The 22858-nt window shown below is 36.2% G+C and overlaps 1 protein-coding gene across 1 annotated transcript; it reads left to right on the forward strand.

Annotated features, from left to right (window-relative positions):
• The first annotated feature begins 1702 nt into the window (after positions 1–1702).
• Positions 1703–18589, forward strand: LOC134648487 (plasmanylethanolamine desaturase 1). Its single transcript, XM_063503006.1, has 4 exons — positions 1703–2134; positions 8619–8824; positions 17600–17818; positions 18193–18589. The coding sequence occupies exons 1-4, from the start codon at positions 1876–1878 to the stop codon at positions 18451–18453; spliced, it is 945 nt and encodes a 314-aa protein (XP_063359076.1). The 5' UTR covers positions 1703–1875; the 3' UTR covers positions 18454–18589.
• The last annotated feature ends 4269 nt before the right edge of the window (positions 18590–22858 follow it).

The following is a 22858-nucleotide window of genomic DNA, read 5'->3' on the forward strand; positions in this document are numbered from 1 at the left end:
CGGTCGATTTGGACAGCTCGTCGGACTCTACTTACGTCTTAAGCTAGTAACAGACTATCGGACCGGACCGCGACCTTGAAGCGTCGCAGCCATAAGTGAGAGCGAGAAACATATATCTCTTTGTCGCTCTCACTTATGGGTGCGACGCTCAAGGTCGCGGTCCGGTCCGATAGTCTGTTATCACTATTACACTATGACCGGACCAAGGTCGCGGTCCTGTACGCCCGTCTGTTATGGCTTTAAGATGTGAGCGATCAAATGGAAGTACATTGCACAAAAATACCATATATAGTCCGTCAACCAAATCTTGTCAGTAGCAATGTAAAGCAAACTAAAGTAGGGCAACACTCAAAGAGCAGTATTGCGCTAAGAAAAGCAGCAATGTACATCGAACCAAAAGATTTTTTTTTCCGCTGAGCGCGCCCTGCGTACGTCAATTCAAATTGTCACTCGCGGTTTATTGAAAAAATTTGAAACATGGACGGACAATTTAAAAGCGATGTTAAACCAATGTTAATCAAAATGATGAACAAATTTGAACTATCGTAGTGCTTATATTCTCTTTGTTCCCTATCTATGTCTTCTCACTTCTAAGTTTACTAAAATAAAATCATATCAAAATGCAGATAATTAGATAGTGCATATATTTGTTATTTACAATATAATATGCCACTTGTTAATGTAAATTAGTGTACTCTTCTGGATGAATATGACATACCTGTGTAATTTTTTTGATTGGTATATATTGTACAATAGGATTACATATTAAAAATAAAACAACTGATATTTGGGTGTTTATTTAATTTAAAGGTAAATAAGAAATAAGATAAGGGTCACTTTAGCTTACACTATAATTCAGGTCATTAATTGAAAAAATATAATGAAGTTACCAATGTTACCGGGTCACTTCAACCAAGCATAATACTCTGTAGTATTCTATTGCATCTTTGTAAATAGTCACAACTGATTGCTGAAAATATTAGACATGTGGGCCTATGGACGGTTTCCAGGACACAATTTATGGTCTTGTTGGATAGATTTAGGCATACGTTTTAATTTTATTTATGCCTTTTAACCCTAAAACAAAAAAACTGAACATAATCTTAAAAGTTCGGAAGAGTCCTTCCAGTACGTACTTGTCATAACCTCAATTTTTAGTCATGTTTACCATGAACGAGCATGATTGTACATTGTAGGCCCCTTAGCTTTGCTTATTCTTATTTAATGTATTGGTATTTAATGGTGACAGCAGAAATATCTCTTGAAACAGAAACGATTCAGAATGAAAACCAAATGAAAACAAATAAGGTGACGGCTGTCATTCACGATCCCATCACGATCCACATTCCACAGATAAAACACAGATGACACGCATTTTGGAATTATTCGAACACAGTGTTGCTAACCCGCGATTTTTCAAATTTGCCGCCTTTTACTACTGACAAGATTTGGTTGACGGACTTTATTTACGCTAGTATGACCGTCACCATGAATCTAAATTTTGTACGCGTGGACGATAGATGAGAGTGACGCCAATTTGATTGCCCCGTCTAGAGTGACCTTTAGCAAGAATCTTCACTTAAGCTGCCTGGCAACCCTGCATTTATTGTCAAATTCGGTATGACAGGTATGATATGACAATGGTTGACTGACATTTGACATGATCAAGTGACACTGTGACACTCAGTTGACCGGACGTATATGAGCAATGAGCGATTATAATCTATTTTATTTATCCTGAAAATAAGCTAAGTAAAATTTAAAATTTAGTTATTCGATAACTAATGTGATGTTTACTGCATTGTGCCTATTGGATAATATTTAGGAACATTATTTTTAATGAAGCGACCTGTCTTTGAAAATAAATAAAGGGCTATGACTCTCCCTCTGCCGATGCCGCCTTGCGCCAAAAGAGATGGCCTGAGCGGGCTGAGCTGTGAACAATTTGAGTACGCTAGCACAATGGCTACAACATTGCTGGCACCAGTGAAAACTGAGAGAGAGATCCTGGAGCACTCGATGTCGGAAGATGACCCGAATGCGAACACTCAGCTCTCCAGTGAAGTGGGCAAGCAGCCGCGCTGGGGCCCGCGGCACCGAGGGGCGCAGGAACTCGCTGAACTCTATAGTCCAGGTGACTCTTGCACACCTCTCATCACACTCACCATTAACTTAAACCCTCATTCTAATCTAACTTAAATATAAAAATAATAATGATTATGTGATCCCGTAATAAACTGCACTTAGCATATTCCAGAATAGAGATATCTCAATCATTTTGAATGATAGATAAGTTAAAGATAAGTATATAAAAACTTACTAAGCTGCATGTTTGAGTTCTTGTGTATTGTATACCATGATATCATTTGTACTGATCTCTGAAACAACTTGTATGGTGAACTGGTGCATATGATTCATATATTATTTGATTTTATAACAATGGCTTTGTATTCATTATAAAATGTTGCTACGTACATGACTGAACATGAACACAATAGAGAATAGGTCAAGCTGAACAACTGAATGTTTTTGTATGTAATACAGTCGGCATTAAATAGTGATAGCCAAATATAGTTGGTCAAACCAATTTCTCAGTAAATAGGAACAAAAAAACTATAGTCATCCTTTTCTTTTAGGTGCTAGTACTAGTGAAAGACAAAGCTAGTATGATTCTTTCTGTCTATGTTTGAAATGGGACAGTCCTTTAACAAAGTATATATCCGAACTCATCCTTATTTTTATGGTAACAAAGGTGCGATATAATTTTTTATATTCATTTGGCAGAAATATACCATATACCTAGTTAGAACAAGGTTAAAACTGAGAATTCATATCATAGAATATCCAAAACAGTACAGATGTAGTGCATAATTATTTTCCAATGTGTCTTGCTATTGGACAAAAAGTACTGAGGTTAATAATTGAAGTAGCATGACAAATACGAATGTTTCCTAGAAAATATGAAGGAAAACGATTATGCACTACATCTGTATCTTCCTAGGGCCCGTGGTCCTACTCCATAAGACTAATTACTTCAAATTAATTAAAAAAAAGTCAATTATAACCAGAGATCGGACAAATTTGCGACATTGCTCGCAATAATGTGGACAAGACTCCGAAATTGATTAAATAATTAATCATTTAATTATTTTAATTATTTTTTACTTGAGATTTAATTTTGTTCCCTCGTCAATAAATAGCACTTAAATATATTATTGATATAAAAAAATGTGTACCTACAGAAAATTTGGAAAACATACTGATTAATTTCTTTAATAAATTTACATTATAAGAAATCTTTGTGTTTTTTATTGATTAGGAATCAAAATTAAACCTCAGGTAAGAAATTAATTAAATGATTAATTATTTAATCAATTTTGGAGTCATGTCCACATTATTGCGAGCAATGTCGCAAATTTGTCCGATCTCTGATTATAACACAGGTGTATTCCACCATATCTATTGATTTCAAATTTAACTTATATTATCTGTTCAATAAACTTAAATTTCTATTAAATAAATTGGATAGAACTAAAAATAGGAGGTGGATTGACAGTGATGTGACATCACTTGTTCTGTTTTCATATCAATTCAGTAGTGGCTCATTTTTTTACAATTAGAAACTAAAATTGTCAATCTCGATTGTCAAACTTCCAACCCCTTTTCACCCTCGTTAGGGGTTGAATTTTCAAGAAAGCTGAAATTATTTTTCTTGTATTTTAATAGTATGTTTTTCTAAGAAGTTTTAAAATAAATGGACCTGATTCAAACTTTCAACCCCTTGTTAACCCTCTTAGGCGATACATTTTCAAAAAACGCTTATATTATTTTTCTTTTATTCTAAATTCTAATAACAAGCCTTTTGACAAAGTTTAAGTCAAAACATGTTTGACACGTTCAACCCCTTTTTTACCACCTTAATGGATGAATATTCAAACCGCTGAAATAAGTTTTCTTGTATTTGCGTATTATATTGTACCTTTCTCAAAAGTTTTAACGTATTGATACCCGATACAAATTTCAACCCCTTTTTAGCCTCTTTAGGGGATGTGTTTTAAAAAATGCCGACATTCGTTTCTTGTATTTTAATAATAAGATTTTTTACAAAGTTTTTAGTCCACACTCAAAAAAATATTCCTCTCCAATACAAACTTTAATTTCAACCCCTTTTTCATCCTCTTTGGGTATGAATTTTCAAAAACGCTGAAATTACTTTCATTTGTTCTATTATTATGTCTTTCTAGGAATTTTCAAACTTTTTTTATTTGATACAAACATTAAACCCTTTTATAACCCCGTTTCGGGATGAATTTTCAAAAACACTGAAATTACTTTTCTTTTTTAGGGTTCTGTACCCAAAGGGTAAAAACGGGACCCTATTACTAAGACTCCGCTGTCCGTCCGTCCGTCCGTCTGTCACCAGGCTGTATCTCACGAACCGTGATAGCTAGATAGTTGAAATTTTCACAGATGATGTATTTCTGTTGCCGCTATAACAACAAATACTAAAAACAGAATAAAATAAAGATTTAAGTGGGGCTCCCATACAACAAACGTGATTTTTGACCGAAGTTAAGCAACGTCGGGCGGGGTCAGTACTTGGATGGATGACCGCTTTTTTGCTTGTTTTGCGCTATTTTTTGTTGATGGTGCAGAACCCTCCGTGCGCGAGTCCGACTCGCACTTGGCCGGTTTTTATTTTAATACTAACCTATTATGTCTCTGTTAGAAGTTTAAAGTTATTGAGCCCGATTCAAATCTCCAACCTCTTTTTAACGCCCTTAGGGGATGAATTTTCAAAAACGCTAAAATTACTTTTCCTGTATTCTAATAACATGCCTTTTTACAAAGTTTCAAGTCCATTGGGAACCCTCGGTGGGCTCAGTCCGACACGCATTTGTCGGTTTTTATTAACCCCTAAGGGTTAAATTTTCAAAATCGCTGCTTATACCTTGATACCTACGCAAAAGTCAACTTTCTAGCTTTTTTAGTTTCGGTTATGCGTTGATGAGTCAGTCAGTCAGCCAGCCTATTATGGATAGCTTTATCCATCTTTATCCACGTGATAAAATAACTGTCACTGTTTAACACCGTGGGAAAGAAAGTGACGGACACCGTTTTATCACGCTGTCACGTAGACAAGAACGACCATCATATCCGTACAGGACAGTCAGGACATACGCATTTATATAATAAAACATTGATACAAAATTACAAACTATACAGTAAGTAGGTATTTATGTGTTTCTACACTTTCTCCCTGTATTATCTAGAGGGGGACGGGTAGTCTATTTCGCGGGCGAGATATTGTCAAGCCAGTGCTGTGCTAGGCCTACTGATTAGTACCAGTAGAAATTAGTCAGGTTCCATCACAAGGTCAGGCAGCATTTTCAAATGGCCTGCATTTCTAGAAATGCTAAAGAATAAATATACAATAGGTATGTGAGGTATGTCCTATTAAAAAAGAACAACACGATAGCAATTAAAATTGGGAAGTAAATAGCCTATTCTAAACACTTTTATTGTTATTTAGCTATGTACTGTATTACTTAGGTATTTTGGTTTAAAAAATCATCCGTTATTTCAACATTTTCAAAGAAAACACCTATTAGAAAGGTGGCAAACAGAAGTATAGTAGATTGTTAACCAAGGGCAATGATTTATAACTCAAGATGGGTTATAGGCGTTCCAAAATTGAAGCGCTTAACTTGTAACAAATTGGACAAGTTGCCTTTAGACGCGGCTAAACAAGCGAGAAATGTGCACGTGCTAACGAGCTCCGGCACACCGAAAGAGAAAGAGACGACCTTATGTTTAACAACGAGTGTGACAAAGATGGATGGAATGAGAAAATTAATCAAAAATAATAGATTTCTTCTTAGGCACAGAAATAAATATGGAAGTAATTTTTGTGGTCCTCAAGTACGAGTATAACCTATCTATGGTTATATAATATCATTGACCAAGGGATGAAAGGCACTCATTTCTGCCGAGGTAGTTCGGTGGTGCTCGAACGCAGTGAGAGCGCCAATAGTCCGAGGCTGAAATGATGCCTTTCACCCGAGTTAAACACTCTACTTATCATTTCGAATACTTACGAGGAAAGTAAAATGCATGCGTTTTGTTAAAAACATTACTAAGTTTAAAATTTAATAGTAAATCTTGAGGATACTTTCAATTAACAATTTAGGCAAAAGTATTGTTATTTATGGAGTTAAATATCAGAATGGAAATTGTATAACAAATCCATTTAAACTGAAATTTCAGTTGCTTATCGTAAAAAACTTCAAAAAATCGTACTTGGAACGCAAAATGCTCTAGTGCAGAAACGTATCATTTTCTGCATACCTTTTAGAACAACAATGACCCTCTTTCAGAGCATGAGAAATTAAAATTATTAAAGTGATCCAACCAAACATTGTAATTGCCTTAACTTCGATCTGTGTACATTTCACATGACCGTGAACACTGGAGTTTCAGCGAACTATTAGACAAAATTGGGCTTCTAAACCGTAATACCTACTCGCATTGTAAGGCTTTGTCACGGGTATTGCTTGAATCAATATAAGTAGATAGGTAAGGTAGGAGGTAGGTATAATTATATTAATTATCCCTGCCTACAATCATGACAAATGACCGTCCTAACGAAGCTAACGTCAAATAGGTATCTATAGGCGGCAAGGGGGCAATGGTTTATTCAGATAATGGAGTCAACTTTATAAGTACCTACCTATCGTCTACTTCGTAACTTGTAACGAGCAGTCGATTAGGCGATAATAGTCGTTCGATTTGGAACTGAAATTTCTTTTATAAATATATACCTACCCTTTTTATTAGGTATAGTTGATGAGTAGGTACTAGAATTAATTTTGCAGTGAATAGGCTCCTATCAACCGGGGGCCGATTGCATAACAGCTTGTAACTAATGATATTAGCGAAAGTCTCTATCTAATCAAAGGAATTAGAAAAAGACTTCCGCTATTAGTTACAAGTTGTTATGCAACCGTTCGGGTGTCCAAAATTGTTTCCGAGATACACTTAAAACTTAGACGTATTGGTACTCTCTCTGTTGGCATGGTAAAGCGCTGTCTCAGGCGCGTAGCCGAAGAAAACGGGTTCATTTCCTGCTTAAATTACAATTTCGTGAGAACAGATCAGACTAACACAACTATAGAATAATTTAATGCCACAAAACATGCTCAGAAGCTACTATAGGTGAACCAGGATCTATTGAGGGTGCGCCATGTTACGGAAATTTGTTGGTACTAATTTCTAGCAATGGCAACAATTTTAATAATAGACAACATCTACCCTCTATGATAGTTGTCAATATTGACAATGTAAACATTGCTTTGTCTAGTTTCGTGTGAATTATTATTAGACTGCAATAATCATGCCAAAAGTTTTAGATTTTACAGAGAAAAAAGTTGTAAATAGTGTATATAGTTATTTATTGGAAAAAAACGTGCGGGAGAGAAATTTCTTCCATTAAAAAACATAACGAAATTAGCATCTGAATTGACGGGTAAGTTTCAAACTTATGGACAAATGTCACTATAGTCAGGTCGTCACGATTTGGTTGATGTCTTGTAATAATGTTATTTGTAAAATTATCTATATAAATTCTTACTTATAAATCTTGCGTTACTTATTGACTTTACGCTATTCATTTTATCTAAATCGAGTCAGCCATTTAAGCGTAAAAACCGAAGAAATATCCAAACATCAAACTTCGCACTTATTAAAGTTGTCGGACTAAAACAAAAATCATCTGCCAATTTCCATTGTCCCCACTATACAAATTGTTGCTATATAAAATTCAAAACGAGCGCCCTCATGACAATACTCCCAAAGTTCTGGTTTACCTATAAAAAGCATGTCTTTACATGAACTCCAATTCCCCATCAACTAGTTTTCGTAGGTAAGTAATTATACATACTATATATTATATTATAATACTTCTTAATATTTTTATATTGCATTTGTACTAAATGATCTCAGCAGGTACCTACTAAAGATCTCTTGAAATCATTTGAGACGGCGAGGTTTAGGAACTTTGCAGTAGGTAATTTTTCGAAGGTTTAGTGTTTAGTGCAAAAGGAAATGGAATGAGAATGACTGAAAGATAAGTTAGGTACCTACATTAGACGTACCAGAAAGCCTTTTAGGTTAGTTAATTGAACTAAATACTAATACCTTGATTAAAATTTTAGTAATGCTATTAGTCCATTTTTTACGGGATCACTTGTCGAGTTCCTTACCTAGGGCACTAAATCTGTTTTTCCATCAGAGATGTAAGTGGTAGCTAAACTGTGATCGATATCAAACTAAGCTGTTAAAAAACCGATTCCACCACCTTCTATTGCATTTTGCTGTAGCGTCGCGGGTCGAATGTATATTTGTGATGTTAACATTTCCAGCTTGTAAAAACCTTCAGCTCTCATCCTTACCTTACCATCCTATTGTTAAAATAAACCTAACCCGAACTTGTTACCACCAGCTATAAAGATAAACGATCCTAATTGGTGGATATCAATCACATCCTTAGCTCAGCACAAGTCTGGTGGAGAAGCAGCCCATTGTAATGCATGAGATGATAATAACTTTTGTTTTGACAGGCAAGAGACTACAGGAATGGGTGTGCGTGGTGGTTTGTTGCACATTATGCGTGTGTGCGGGCCTCCTGATGGCTCGGCACATTCGTGCCGATGTCTCCTTATTATTGGCAGCAATAGCTGGTGTTCTAACAGCTGACTTTGCTTCGGGTTTTGTGCACTGGGCTGCGGACACTTGGGGAGCAGTTGACCTACCTATTATTGGCAAAGTAATTAAATTTTTTGTAAATGCATTCAGCATTATATGTAATTCGTCTCACTTTAACACTTATTCATAAATTTGCTATTGTGTTAATACATTATTTATAACTAACGCTGCTAAAACTACTAAAAGCAAATTCGTTAAATTACGTTTGATTTGCCTACTTTGAATCGCAATACTCGCATGGCTTGGCATTACTACTGCAGTATGCATTACTAGTGCACATATTTCCAGTTTCTATTTGTTTCTCAAAGTCACAAGCTCAAAGTAGATTTAAAGGGGCTTGTGCCAGTCAAAACATTCACGCTTTAAGAAACACGCCCGAGCATCGGATGTCCATAATACTTTGTCTCTTTTTTGCTTGTAAAATTTCGATGACGGTGTTTAATAAATAACTTTTTAGAAACAGTTTTTTGACTAATAGCGCTCCGGTAGTCGCAAAAAAATGTGTCGTCCTGTCCGTCCAACCGACGTTGACCTCTGTGTCAAAAAAAAAACAAGAACATAACTTAAGAAATTCTTCGAACAATTGTTTAGCGGAATTTTTCCTGTTTTTGAGTTATGGCTTATGCCACTACTATTAATAATAAGATGAAACTTTTTGTATTTGCGATTTTCGTGTCTTTTGAAGGAGCAGATAGGCCGGTTACTAAACTTTAAATTGTTCGAGAGCATCACATTATATCCTACAGTATATTTGTGTTTGGAATATAATAGAACACTATTTTGTGAATGTATGTGTAAAGTAATCTCTAAAAAATATATTGAGATTTTTGGAAAAAAAAATTTTAAAAATTTAGTTTTTAAAAAGATGTAAACATAAAATTCTACAGTAGCGATTTTTTGTTCAAAAGGCATAACTAAATATTTTACACTGTAAGTAAAATATGCACCACTTTTTTAGTGGTGCATACGTCACGAGCAATAAAAATGTTTGAAATAAATAATTACAATACAACATTAATTAAACACTTGGTGATTTTCCACTATATTGTTACGCCAATTATTCTACTCAATCTAATAAAATAAAAAACCAGGGGATTTTATTTTTACTATTTTTTAAACAATTATAACGTATTTTACCCCACGCGCATTAATTCTACAGTATATTTTTTTAATGCACCATACAGCCTGTAATTAATGTTATCACAACGTCAAAGAATCTCCTATTAATACAATGAGCTTTTGTCACAATTGTAAAAATGGCTATTGTTAAATTATTTAAATGATCGGCGCGGGGCGGGAGGGGAAGCGATGGCGATACCTCAAGGCCGCACGGCCGCAAAGCAACGGATTGGATAGGATGAAGGTATCTTAGGGCGGTTACAGAGTAGCGTTTTATACGAGCGTACGCGTACAGTCACCAGCAATTAAATGTCTGCTAGTGCACGAAAATACTAACGACCTTTTTTCCTACGTCCAGTTGACCTAAGTTTAAAATGTATAAATTGCGAAACTTGTAACGACATGTGTCCCACGTTTAGCTGACCTAAGTTTAAAAAGTCTACCGTACCGCGAAGAAATTCAAAGGTGTATGTGAAGTCCCTAATCCGCATTGGGCTAGCGTGGGGACTGCCGTACGAAACTGATAATTTTATTTAACATCACGATTTTTGGTCCTTCATGAACTGTCAAAAGTGACGTTTCTTCAAATAAAAACGTCACTTTTGACACTTGTATGGATGGGATATGTCAGTGTCAAACAAGTGACTAAAGTGACGTTTTTTTTTAGAAACGTCACTTGACACTTGTATGGATGGGATATGTCAGGGTCAAACAAGTGAGAAAGGTGACGTGTTTTTAAGAAACGTCACTCTTGACACTTGTATGGATGGGATATGTCAGTGTCAAACAAGTGACAAAAGTGACTTTTTTTAAAGAAACGTCACTTTTGACAAGTATGGATGGGCTATGTCAGTGTCAAACAAGTGACAAAAGTGGCGTTTTTGAAGAAACGTCACTCTTGACACTTGTATGGATGGGATATGTCAGTGTCAAACAAGTGAGAAAAGTGACGTTTGTTTTTAAGAAACGTCACTTTTGACACTTGTATGGATGGGATATGTCGGTGTCAAACAAGTGACAAAAGTGACTTTTTTTTAAAGAAACGTCACTTTTGACATGTATGGATGGGCTATGTCAGTGTCAAACAAGTGACAAAAGTGACGTTTTTGAAGAAACGTCACTCTTGACACTTGTATGGATGGGATATGTCAGGGTCAAACAAGTGAGAAAAGTGACGTTTGTTTTTAAGAAACGTCACTTTTGACACTTGTATGGATGGGATATGTCGGTGTCAAACAAGTGACAAAAGTGACTTTTTTTTAAAGAAACGTCACTTATGACATGTATGGATGGGATATGTCAGTGTCACACAAGTGACAAAAGTGACTTTTCTATTTAAAGAAACGTCACTTTTGACATGTATGGATGGGCTATGTCAGTGTCAAACAAGTGGCAAAAGTGACGTTTTTTTTAAGAATCGTCACTTTTGACACTTGTTGACACTGATATATCCGATCCATATCGTTTCTATAACTAACATTTGACGTATCTCAACTGACCTAAGTTTAAAATGTATAAATTGCGAAATTTCTAACGACATGTGTCCCACGTTTAGCTAACCTAAGTTTAAAAAGTCTAGTGTACCGGGAAGACATTCAAAGGTGTATGTGAAGTCCCCAATCCGCACTGGGCTAGCGTGGGAACTACCGTACGAAACTGATAATTTTATTTAATATCACGATTTTTGGTCGTTCATGAACTATCAAAAGTGACGTTTCTTCAAACAAAAACGTCACTTTTGACACTTGTACGGATGGGATATGTCAGTGTCAAATAAGTAACTAAAGTGACGTTTCTTCAAAAACGTTACTTTTGACATGTATGGATGGGCTATGTCAGTGTCAAACAAGTGACAAAAGTGACGTTTTTGAAGAAACGTCACTCTTGACACTTGTATGGATGGGATATGTCAGGGTCAAACAAGTGAAAATGTGACGTTTTTCTAAGAAACGTCACTCTTGACACTTGTATGGATGGGATATGTCAGGGTCAAACAAGTGAGAAAGCTGAAAGTTTTTTAAGAAACGTCACTAATACACTTGTATGGATGGGATTGTCGGTGTCAAACAAGTGACAAAAGTGACGTTTTTTATGAAACGTCACTATTGACACTTGTATGGATGGGATTGTCGGTGTCAAACAAGTGACAAAAGTGACGTTTTTTATGAAACGTCACTATTGACACTTGTATGGATGGGATATGTCAGTGTCAAACAAGTGACTAAAGTGACGTTTTTTTTTAGAAACGTTACTCTTGACACTTGTATGGATGGGCTATGTCAGTGTCAAACAAGTGACAAAAGTGACGTTTTTGTAGGAACGTCACTCTTGGCACTTGTATGGATGGGATATGTCAGTGATAAAAGTGACTTTTTTTAAAGAAACGTCACTTTTGACATATGGATGGGCTATGTCAGTGTCAAACAAGTGACAAGAGTGACGTTTTTTATGAAACGTCACTATTGACATGTATGGATTGGATATGTCAGGGTCAAACAAGTGAAAATGTGACTTTTTTTAAGAAACGTCACTCTTGACACTTGTATGGATGGGATATGTCAGTGTCAAAAAAGTGACAAAAGTGACTTTTTTTTAAAGAAACGTCACTTTTGACATGTATGGATGGGCTATGTTAGTGTCAAACAAGTGACAAAAGTGACGTTTTTGAAGAAACGTCACTCTTGACACTTGTATGGATGGGATATGTCAGGGTCAAACAAGTGAGAAAGCTGAAATTTTTTTAAGAAACGTCACTAATACACTTGTATGGATGGGATTGTCGGTGTCAAACAAGTGACAAAAGTGACGTTTTTTACAAACGTCACTATTGACACTTGTATGGATGGGATATGTCAGTGTCAAACAAGTGACTAAAGTAACGTTTTTTTTAGAAACGTTACTCTTGACACTTGTATGGATGGGCTATGTCAGTGTCAAACAAGTGACAAAAGTGACGTTTTTGAAGAAACGTCACTTTTGACATGTATGGATGGGCTATGGCAGTGTCAAACAAGTCACAAAAGTGACGTTTTTTAGAAACGTCACTCTCGACACTTGTATGGATGGGCTATGTCAGTGTCAAACAAGTGACAAAAGTGACGTTTTTGAAGAAACGTCACTTTTGACATGTATGGATGGGCTATGACAGTGTCAAACAAGTGACAAAAGTGACGTTTTTGAAGGAACGTCACTCTTGACACTTGTATGGATGGAATATGTCAGGGTCAAACAAGTGAGAAAGGTGACTTTTTTTTTTTGATATTGACTTTCAAAGTATTGTCATTAGGCTTTTTGAACGTAGCTATTTTAAGCGTAGCAATTTTAAAAGTATTGGTCTCAAGTTATTTGTTATTTATTTTGATTTCTCGCAAAGCACTTGTTATTATTCCAATATTTTTTTGATAACACGTGTTAAATAAACAGATAATTGTAGAAATATAAAATTTTCGAGTGTAGGATGAATAAACATATTTTTTAAGCATAAAATAAAAAATAAAAAATCATAATAAATAGATCTCACGGTATCCGAGTGGTGCAAATTTCCATATCAATTGAGATTAATATTATGACCTAATCATCAAATTTTCGAATTGTGTAGGAATTTTTAAGTTACATTTATATCGATTATTTAAAAAATAACTATAGATTGAGCTTACTGTACACAGCTCACAGGAAACTCTCGGGATTTCTTTGTTATTAATCATGAACTAACTTAAGACATATAATTGATACATTATCCCGACTGTATGACTTAGTCTGTATAGTGTTCTAGATATTGACCCTAGGGTCATTAATTTCATGAAGAGCTCAATTACGGTACTCGAGATAATCGTATCGTGGGCATCTGTAAACCCTAAATATTGATTAGAAAAAGCTTTCGAGACTGTACGAATTAATGCAAGCAAAATTTTTTCTTCCCCCGCCTAAGAGGGCCTACCGCGAACCACGTTCGACGTGTTGCATCCCTGTCACACTTACGTACGAATTTACAAGTACGACAGAGATGCAACACGTCGAACGTGGTTCGCGGTAGGCCCTCAGAATTCTCTAATTAAGGTATGCTATCCGACACACGTGAACGTGGTGTTTTACTATAGGTAGGTGACTAACATTCCGGATGGACTTGCTGGCCCACAAATGTTATGTAGCTATAATTTTACAATAGAACACCATAACAATTACGGACCTATCTAATTTATATAATCTATCTATACTAGTATCTAATTTCCATCTATAGATAAAGAAACAAAACAAAGAAGTTAGTGATACAATAAATATAAATAAGTAATCAATTGGAACGAGTAAAGGCAGCACATATTGTTGTGAATTTTTAAAATTCATAAATCGCTTTGAAGATTTTTATTTATCTTATCTAATGTAGATATTCTAGATAGTATATGTCGTATTGATAGATAATTTATATTTAGCAATGACTAGCAAGTAAGTAATATTAACACTTTATCGAGAGAGTAATAGTAACACTTCTGTAGTAGGTTACTAATATCTGCTGTCTAACAGGTAGTATGGTCAATATGGTCTTGGTCATGGTCTAAAAATAGCAAATATTGCGTGAAAAAAAAACACCGCACAAGGGAATTTCCAGCGAGTGAAGGATGACCGAACATTTTAATCAGTTAGGTACCAAGCCTTCAGTACACTCCCTTTATTTACTGTTACGGTCGAGGACAATTGAGTTGACACATAAAACCCGACAAAAAGTGTACGGTCTTTAAAACATGCATTTTATACAGGCTGGGATTACTACTGCTTTTGAAGCACTGCATGATACCTATTGTACCCCAGGCTGATACTTACGACATTCGCGACAATTTCAATTGAGCCACTTTGCTTCTTATTTCATCGATCAATTTCCTCGGGCAAGGATGCCGCTACAACGCTACAAATCGTATATCTACCTACTTTTATAACGCTTATAAAAGTAGGTAACACATGGGCAACAAAAACGATGTTTTAAATACACCTATATTATCTTAGTATCAGTCTAATAAATATTCGACAGTATAGACTGTGTTTTGTAACTACTTACCTACACTTACAGATATATTGAGAATTACCACATTGCACTGTCGCATTAGCTTTCATCCAGATGTTTATATTCACACGGTAGCGTGCCACCTGCTTTATTGCGTTTGTCAATTTATTATTGCTTTAGCTTAAGCGTAGTATTGTGATAGTGTCTTCTAGAATGTAGTTACAATAATTGTAGTACAGAAGATTTAACATTAGGTACATATTATTTTCAAATTAAACTGCAGAACAAAGTTCGCTTTGTAATCTCCAAAATGCGATAATCTGACTGTCATATTAGTGTATGGGATAGAAAATCAAGGTTTAAAATTACCTGTAACACCCTGTAATCTTTTGTCTTGGGTAGTTATTTTGTCTAAATACTACCTAATAAATCTGTATTCCTGGTCTTGCACTTGTACCTATCTCTGTCGTTGTCGCTTGCCCCCTAGCCGTATAGTAGAGGATCGGAAATAAGATCGACCTTCACTGATCTGCTCACCGGGTAAAAAATATATTTTATCAAATCAAATATGTTTCTGAACCAATGTTGCCGTAAATAATATGTTCTTGGCTATTTTTCAATTCAATTCAATCAATTTATTTCAGACCCCACCCATATAATTTGTTAGTAATATAATAAAATTAATCTTAATATGCTAATGTTAGTACGTACACATTAAATCTGCACATTTCTTATTACCTTATATATTTTTAAATATTTGATGTTTGTTTGTACCTACTGACTTGTTAGCCGAACGAACTAAGTTCCAATGGAAAGGATACCGCATATAAACAATGTGCATCAGTTAGGTTGCTTACTTTTTTCTTTTTTCAGTTACTAGACATAAATAATATAAATAAATTGAAGTACAAATTATTTATGGTAACTGAGTTGTCAGACTCTAACGCTTAACAATCCAGTTACCGCATTAACGCTGCCCTACAGCGCTGTCTAGTTCAGCAGTCAAAATACGAATAGGTACCTACAGTACAAAAAAATGTGTACGTCCTTTATTATCTTGTGTATATGCTTTTCATTGACTGATAAATTCGCTTTTGTGCCTACTACCTATTCTGTATCTTTGTGTAATGTGTAGGTACAATAAACAGTTGGGTAATACATTCATACTTGCATACTACGGAACAGTGGAATACCTAATGTAAAGCTAGAAACAAAGAGGGGTTGAAAGTGGAGATCAAATATTTTTGAGAGTGCGGGACTTGAATCTTTGTATAAAGCCATATTATTAGCAATTTAGCACACAAGAAAAGTAATTTCAGCGTTTTTAAAAAAATCATCCCTTAAAAGGGTTAAAAAGGGGTTGAAAGTTTGTATAGGGTTAAAATTTTATTTAAAGCTAGGAACTTGAACTTCGTAAAAAGGTATTTTATTAAAAGAAAAGAAAACTAATTTCAGAGTTTTTGATAATTCATCCCCCAAGGTGATGAAAAAGGGGTTGAAAATTTGTATGGAAGTCAAAGCCATATTATTAGCATACAAGAAAAGTAATTTCAGGGTTTTTAAAAATTCATCCCCTAAAAGGTTTAAAAAGTATAAAAGTGGTTGAAAGTTGGTAGAGGGTTCAAATTTTATTTAAAGGTAGGAACTTCAAACTTCGTAAATTGGTAGTTAGGTAGTAGTTTTTATTATGAAAATTTTCTGGGGGTTGAGAGGGATTATATCGAGAACAATTTTATTTCATTTTGGGGCTTGAAACTTCGTAGTCAGGTTGTAAAAGACAAATCTCATGCGTTGTATAATAAAATAATTAACAAATGATTAACCGTCCCTACTGCTATCTTTTGCTGCATAATGTTCTAAGCTAATGTAGAATATATAACCACCATTATACAAATCCACGCGTACGAAGTCGCGGGTAACAGGTAGGTAGTCTTATATATTTTTCTGTTACCCGGTACGGTATAACTATACTTGGTAACTACTTATGAAATGAAACCACGAAGGAAACACATAAGTGAAACTTAACGCACAATACCATTGCCCAAATTCCTACTCCATACATTCGTAAAGGTATTTTTTTTAACAAGCTTTTATTAGGTGTTTCCTTAGATTCCATTACATAGTTATATAACCTGTATGTAACTATGTAATGGAATCTAAGGTAACTAATTTAACCATCTTCCAAGGATCGTAGCGTCATGAAAATTAGCAGCTGTATGTAGTTCTGATGACAATACAATAATATGGTACTGTCGAACTGATCTGATGATGGAGACAGGAGGTGGCCATAGGAACTCTCGACCTGTATGTAACTAACATGTAATGGAATCTAAGGTAACTAATTTAACCATCCTCCAAGGATCGTAGCGTCATGAAAATTGGCAGCTGTATGTAGTTCTGATGACAATACAATAATATGGTACTGTCGAACTGATCTGATGATGGAGACAAGAGGTGGCCATAGGAACTCTGTGATGAAACAACGCAACCTAATTGTGTTAGGGGTTTTTAGAATTGTCTCGATGAGTATTAGTTGTCTGTCGTAAGAAAAGTACAGTCAGCGATAAAAGCTTGTACCAAAAATTAAATTTTTGATAAAAACTTATTTGTAGTGATTGATTCACTATTTTACTGCAACAGAGTGAAAGTGCAAATCGAAATTAAATTTCCATGAAGCGTTTCTATACACCTAGAGAAATGAATGTACCTATTTGTTACTTTCAGAATTTCCTGAGACCGTTCCGCGAGCACCACATTGATCCCACTTCAATAACGCGACACGACTTTGTGGAAACGAATGGCGACAATTTCGCTATTACCATACCCGTGCTGGGGCGGATCGTGTGGCAGCTGTTGACGTTTGACAATACGAGTATCCAGAGAGAGTTCCATTGGATTGCGTACTGGTACTTCTGTTGTATTTTCGTTGCAATGACTAATCAGGTGAGATCATCGATTTAATATTTTGAAGTGCGAAATTTCGTATTTAACGACCCCATGTTTATTGACGCTGTTGACGTAAAGTCAGCAGCAGAAGTTGCTAAGCGAGCGAGATGATCGAAATGATCTTGACGCGACTTTATTGTTAAGAGAATAAGAGCGTGTTAAGGTAGTTTGGTTGGAATTGGAACACGCTTAGCAACTTCTGCTGCTGACTGTACCTACACTACCTACTTAATACAACTTAATATCGTTATTTGCAAGGTTAAGTTAGTTATAAGTTTGGATAACCGATAAAAAGTAAATTAGTTTTTCTTTAGAAAACGCTTGCACTTTAATAGATAAATGAAAATATCATGGTATCGACATCGTTTCAGATCCACAAATGGTCGCACACATACTTCGGTCTGCCGCCGTGGGTGGTCGCGCTTCAGGAATGGCACGTGGTGCTGCCGCGGCGCCACCACCGCATCCACCACGTGGCGCCGCACGAGACTTACTTCTGCATCACCACCGGCTGGCTCAACTGGCCGCTCGAGAAGTTACGCTTCTGGTCCACTCTAGAAAACGTCATCGAAGCCTTGACGGGCTGCAAGCCGAGGGCAGATGACCTGAAGTGGGCCCAAAAGCGTTCGTAATGGTAATTGGTTTTATTACATATTGTTTAATATACGTCCACGGCAACTAAATCAATTAATAACTTATATTGCGCTGATAATTGCATATTCAGCTCTGTAGGATGTAATAAGAATATGACTGCTCAGCTGTCCGTGCTGCATAGAATATAGATACCTAATATTTACATTGCCCCAGAGTTATTTGCAAACTGCAGTACAACAGATGCTCTACTACTGAATGACCCTTAGTGATGTGTACTGTTCATAGAAATATCTTAGAAATTTTATCTATTCTCAGAGATATTACCTAAAGTAGGGGAGATTTAATACAATATAAAATAGAATATGTTACGTAATTTTATTTAAGCAAAATTAAAATTGCTTACATTATTTTAGTGACATTTGAAGAAATAAAATATCAATTGCGATTTTAATTAATGCTGTGATAGTTTTTTTAGGTTCTAGGAAATTAGGGATAATTAATGGCAATAGAAATATTCCTGAGAACAATTTCTACAGAAACTTCGGCATCACCACTGTTGTTTCATTCATTAGGTATATGCTAAATGATGTATCTATAAATATGTCATCACAGAAACACAAAAAGGGCGCCTACTATACTATAGGAAGTTCCAGAAACTGTACAGGGTGTTCTGGGTGTTGCCCAATAACCCGATTCGAACCCGAACCCGACAGTCGGTAGTCTATTTCTGACGCGAGACGGTATTTTAAGTCCATACTGTTCGTAGAATTGGCCATGTCATCTCCGTCTGGTCATTTCATAAAACGCAATCAATTTTATTGTTGAAATGGCCGGTCACGTCAAAAGTGGAGCGTAGTCTGCGTAACGTGACTATTAGTTGACTACACTATGTCCCGGGTCCTATTTATCGTGTATCTGTACTCCTTAAGTGCCCTTTATTACGTCATATACGAAAGATAGCCAAAAAAATGGTGTAGTCTAATACTTAATTCAGATTAACGATAAAAACAGTTCACATTTATCAAACGCCCACTCATTGAAAGAGCCAAACGTAAGTGACCACGTCATAAAATGGTTACATTATTTAAACACAGGTAGACTAGGTATATAGAGGCGCAGATGCCTATTCGTTCTTTATTCGAGTTTATAAATATTTAATAAGAAAGTGATTTTTTGGACGTACTAATATACCTACCTACATAGGTACTCCTCATTTAAGTATAAGATTTTTTTATTATTGCCAGTCCGCCATCCTAGATGATTCCTACGTAACGGTATCGGTGTGGCCAAGCGTTGATAATTAGTTTATTAGCAGGTCATAAATCGCCAATTCCACGATATGGCCACGACCTCAAGATACCAAAATTTTGACGTTGAGCACGTTATTGTTGACGGGATAACAAATTTTATTTATTTCAATTAGGCATCGAAATATACCTACGGATAAACACTATCAGATTATATTGCATCTCACGTCTGTACCTATGAGTTGTTCTTCTAAATACTTAATGCAAAAACGTATGTCTATGTCCATGTACAGTCAACAAAACTATTACCTTAGCACCGCTGCATACAAATGTGTGTGTGTAATGTGTACATTATGATTATGCTTTTAAAAGTTTTGGATATTATGAATATTCCTCGGAACGGCACATCACTTCGCAAGACAGCTTTGTACCATGAGCAATTAAGCACTACTTGTGTTATTCCAGAGTTTTATTTTTATAAACCAAGCATTTACAAATGTAATTAAGTTATTATACAGTCTAATAGGTAAAAGGCCTAACCACAGAACAAGTTAGAATGGCGATGCGAGCAGGGTACGTGTCGCCGCCGGTTTTGAGCAAACGCTCGCATGCTACTCGCCTGCGCTGACCGAAAACGAAGTAAACATGCCTTTTTGCGCCAGAATAACCTTCAGATTAATAAGCCAGACATCAAATATGTCTAAAGGAGGCGTATCCATTCACCACGCACACAAGTTTTTACTACCGTTGCGCGAGTGATAGTAAATGTGGAGAGGAACGAGCGGCGACACCGGTTCCGATACTAACTGCGCGCGATAGCCATTCTAACCTCTTTAATATGTTCTGTGGGCCTAACCCTTATAAATACAAAAAAAAAAAAATACCTAGGTAGGTAGGTAGCTTAATATTCTACATCATGGATCTAAAAAATATTTCAGAGACATGTTTTGGTGACTTCATGCATCATATATACTTTTATGTATATCAGCCATAAATTATATTAATATATAAATGAAGAAACAAAATAAGAGACTGTATTATATGCCGTGAAACGTTTTGAGCGTTTTGCTATTTCTACTTTCACAATATGGATTAACACAATGATACATGTACCTAGATGATTAAGGATATTGAGATTCATTTAAAGACTATAATTTAATTTAAGAAACGTAAAGTAACTACAATATCCATTGAGATCACCAAAGTGGGTCACACAGTTAATAGGGGAGTTTCGTCTATCAAAATTGAATTATGAAACTATGTAATTTAGCTAGGTTTTATTTTAACTTTTTACGTTGTTTTATTATCAAGTTTGTTCCTAGGCCACGCCCCCTGCCTGGCAGGGAATGCGTTAAGAGCCCATCAACGTGCACACTAGCGCCACTGCTAAATAATCGTGATTATTTAAATTTAACGATATATATTTTAAAAAGGGGGCCGCTACGTGCGTCCAAAGTTAAAACGGCCGTTTTTGTTTTGAGTTCATAGATTGAGGAATCCAGCAACATAGAAACTAGTTAGATGTATTCAAAAGGTACTTTAATACAAGATACAGTACGTAGCGGCCCCCCTTTTTTTAATATCTTTCTTTATATTTAAATAATTACGATTATTTAGCAGTGGCGCTAGTGTGCACGTTGATGAGAACGCCGACCGCCATTTTTTCTCATGAGTGATGCTATGATGACGCCACAAAGTCACACGAATGGCGGCTGCCTTTTTCGCGCGAACATAATATGTATCGTTTAAATTTCAGAGCATTTTTCTTTGCATATAGATATAGCGATGTTGTTTTCATGAATTAAAAACACCAGTTGGCTATCAAAGCTATACGAACATTTATAAATAAGTATATTTGAAAAAAATATGCATTAGCCTATTTAGCCTATTGGAGGAATACTTCTTAGTGTAAGGCCTGAGTGGACGCTCGAAGCGGAGCGTTCGGCGGGGCGTGCAGCGTGGCGTCGGGCTCACAAGTGATTTGAGCAGCGTGCACTAAGGCCGCTACTATTCGTTTGCATTTGTTTAACATGCACGCCGCACGCTCCGCCCCGCTGCACGCCCAACTCGAGCGTCCACTCAGGCCTTACACTTATGAGTTTGGAAATACCCGGTATAAATAAAACGTTATTGTTTACTTAAAAGTAAAAGGATTTGAAACTGCATTGATGTCAAAGACAATCTCCTAAGGGAGCGTTCAAGTATTACGTAACGAATTTGGGGGGAGGGGGCGGTCTTGTAAAACGTTACGATGCGTTACAGGGATGGGAGGGGGGTTTGAACTACGCGTTACGTAACAGAGGGCCTACCGCGAACCACGTTCGACGTGTTGCCTCCCTGTCACACTTACGTCCAAATTTACAAGCGCGACAGAGAGGCAACCCGTCGAACGTGGTTCGCGGTAGGCCCTCAGGTATTTTGGCGACTTTCCGGTACTTTACGCCACATAATTGTGGCCTTTAGGTAAAAAAAATGGTCACTTGGTGGTTACGTTACGTTTTACTGGGGGGGGGGGAGGGGTACAGAAAAACGTTACGGCGCGCTACATGGAGGGGAAGAGGGGGTCAAAAATGTCCAAAAATTGCGTTACGTAATACTTGAACGCTCCCTAAGTCATAAATGAATAGCTTCGATTTTTTTGTCGCATTTAACCGGGTTCGATTCCCGGTCGTGTATGAGACTTATTTTTACCCGACTGCGTCAGAATCAGAAGGTGGGTAATATTTTTCAAGCGAATTTATGTAGGTATACTATGTATGTCCATTTCTTTGGCACGCCCTACAGCCCAAACTGTTTTTTGTATATATAACTTGTTAAATTTATGACTGCAGAATGCAGATTTAATTTTCCCTTACCTGCCTCATGGCTCCGAACACATTCCCGTTTATATTATATACAGGGTTCTTCTTATTAAAATCGATGACATGGTTCCTACGAACAGATCTTCGTATGTCTTATAGTTTCAGACTTTCCCATACTGACCGATTTAAATGAGACATCCTGTATAGTTTCAAATCTTATCTCACTTGTTTCACATTATTATTTTATTTGTACTAGGATGGTACTATACTAGGCAATCAGCCTGTATATCCAAATGGGTGATCTTAATGGATATCTTGATCATTAGTTATTATTCTATTTGAGTGTCAAACGAAGAAACGGGGCTATTACAGTAACGGGCATGCTCGAGCAAACC

Source organism: Cydia amplana, chromosome 5 (genome assembly GCF_948474715.1).
Source record: "Cydia amplana chromosome 5, ilCydAmpl1.1, whole genome shotgun sequence".
NCBI classification, from domain to species: Eukaryota; Metazoa; Arthropoda; class Insecta; order Lepidoptera; family Tortricidae; genus Cydia; species Cydia amplana.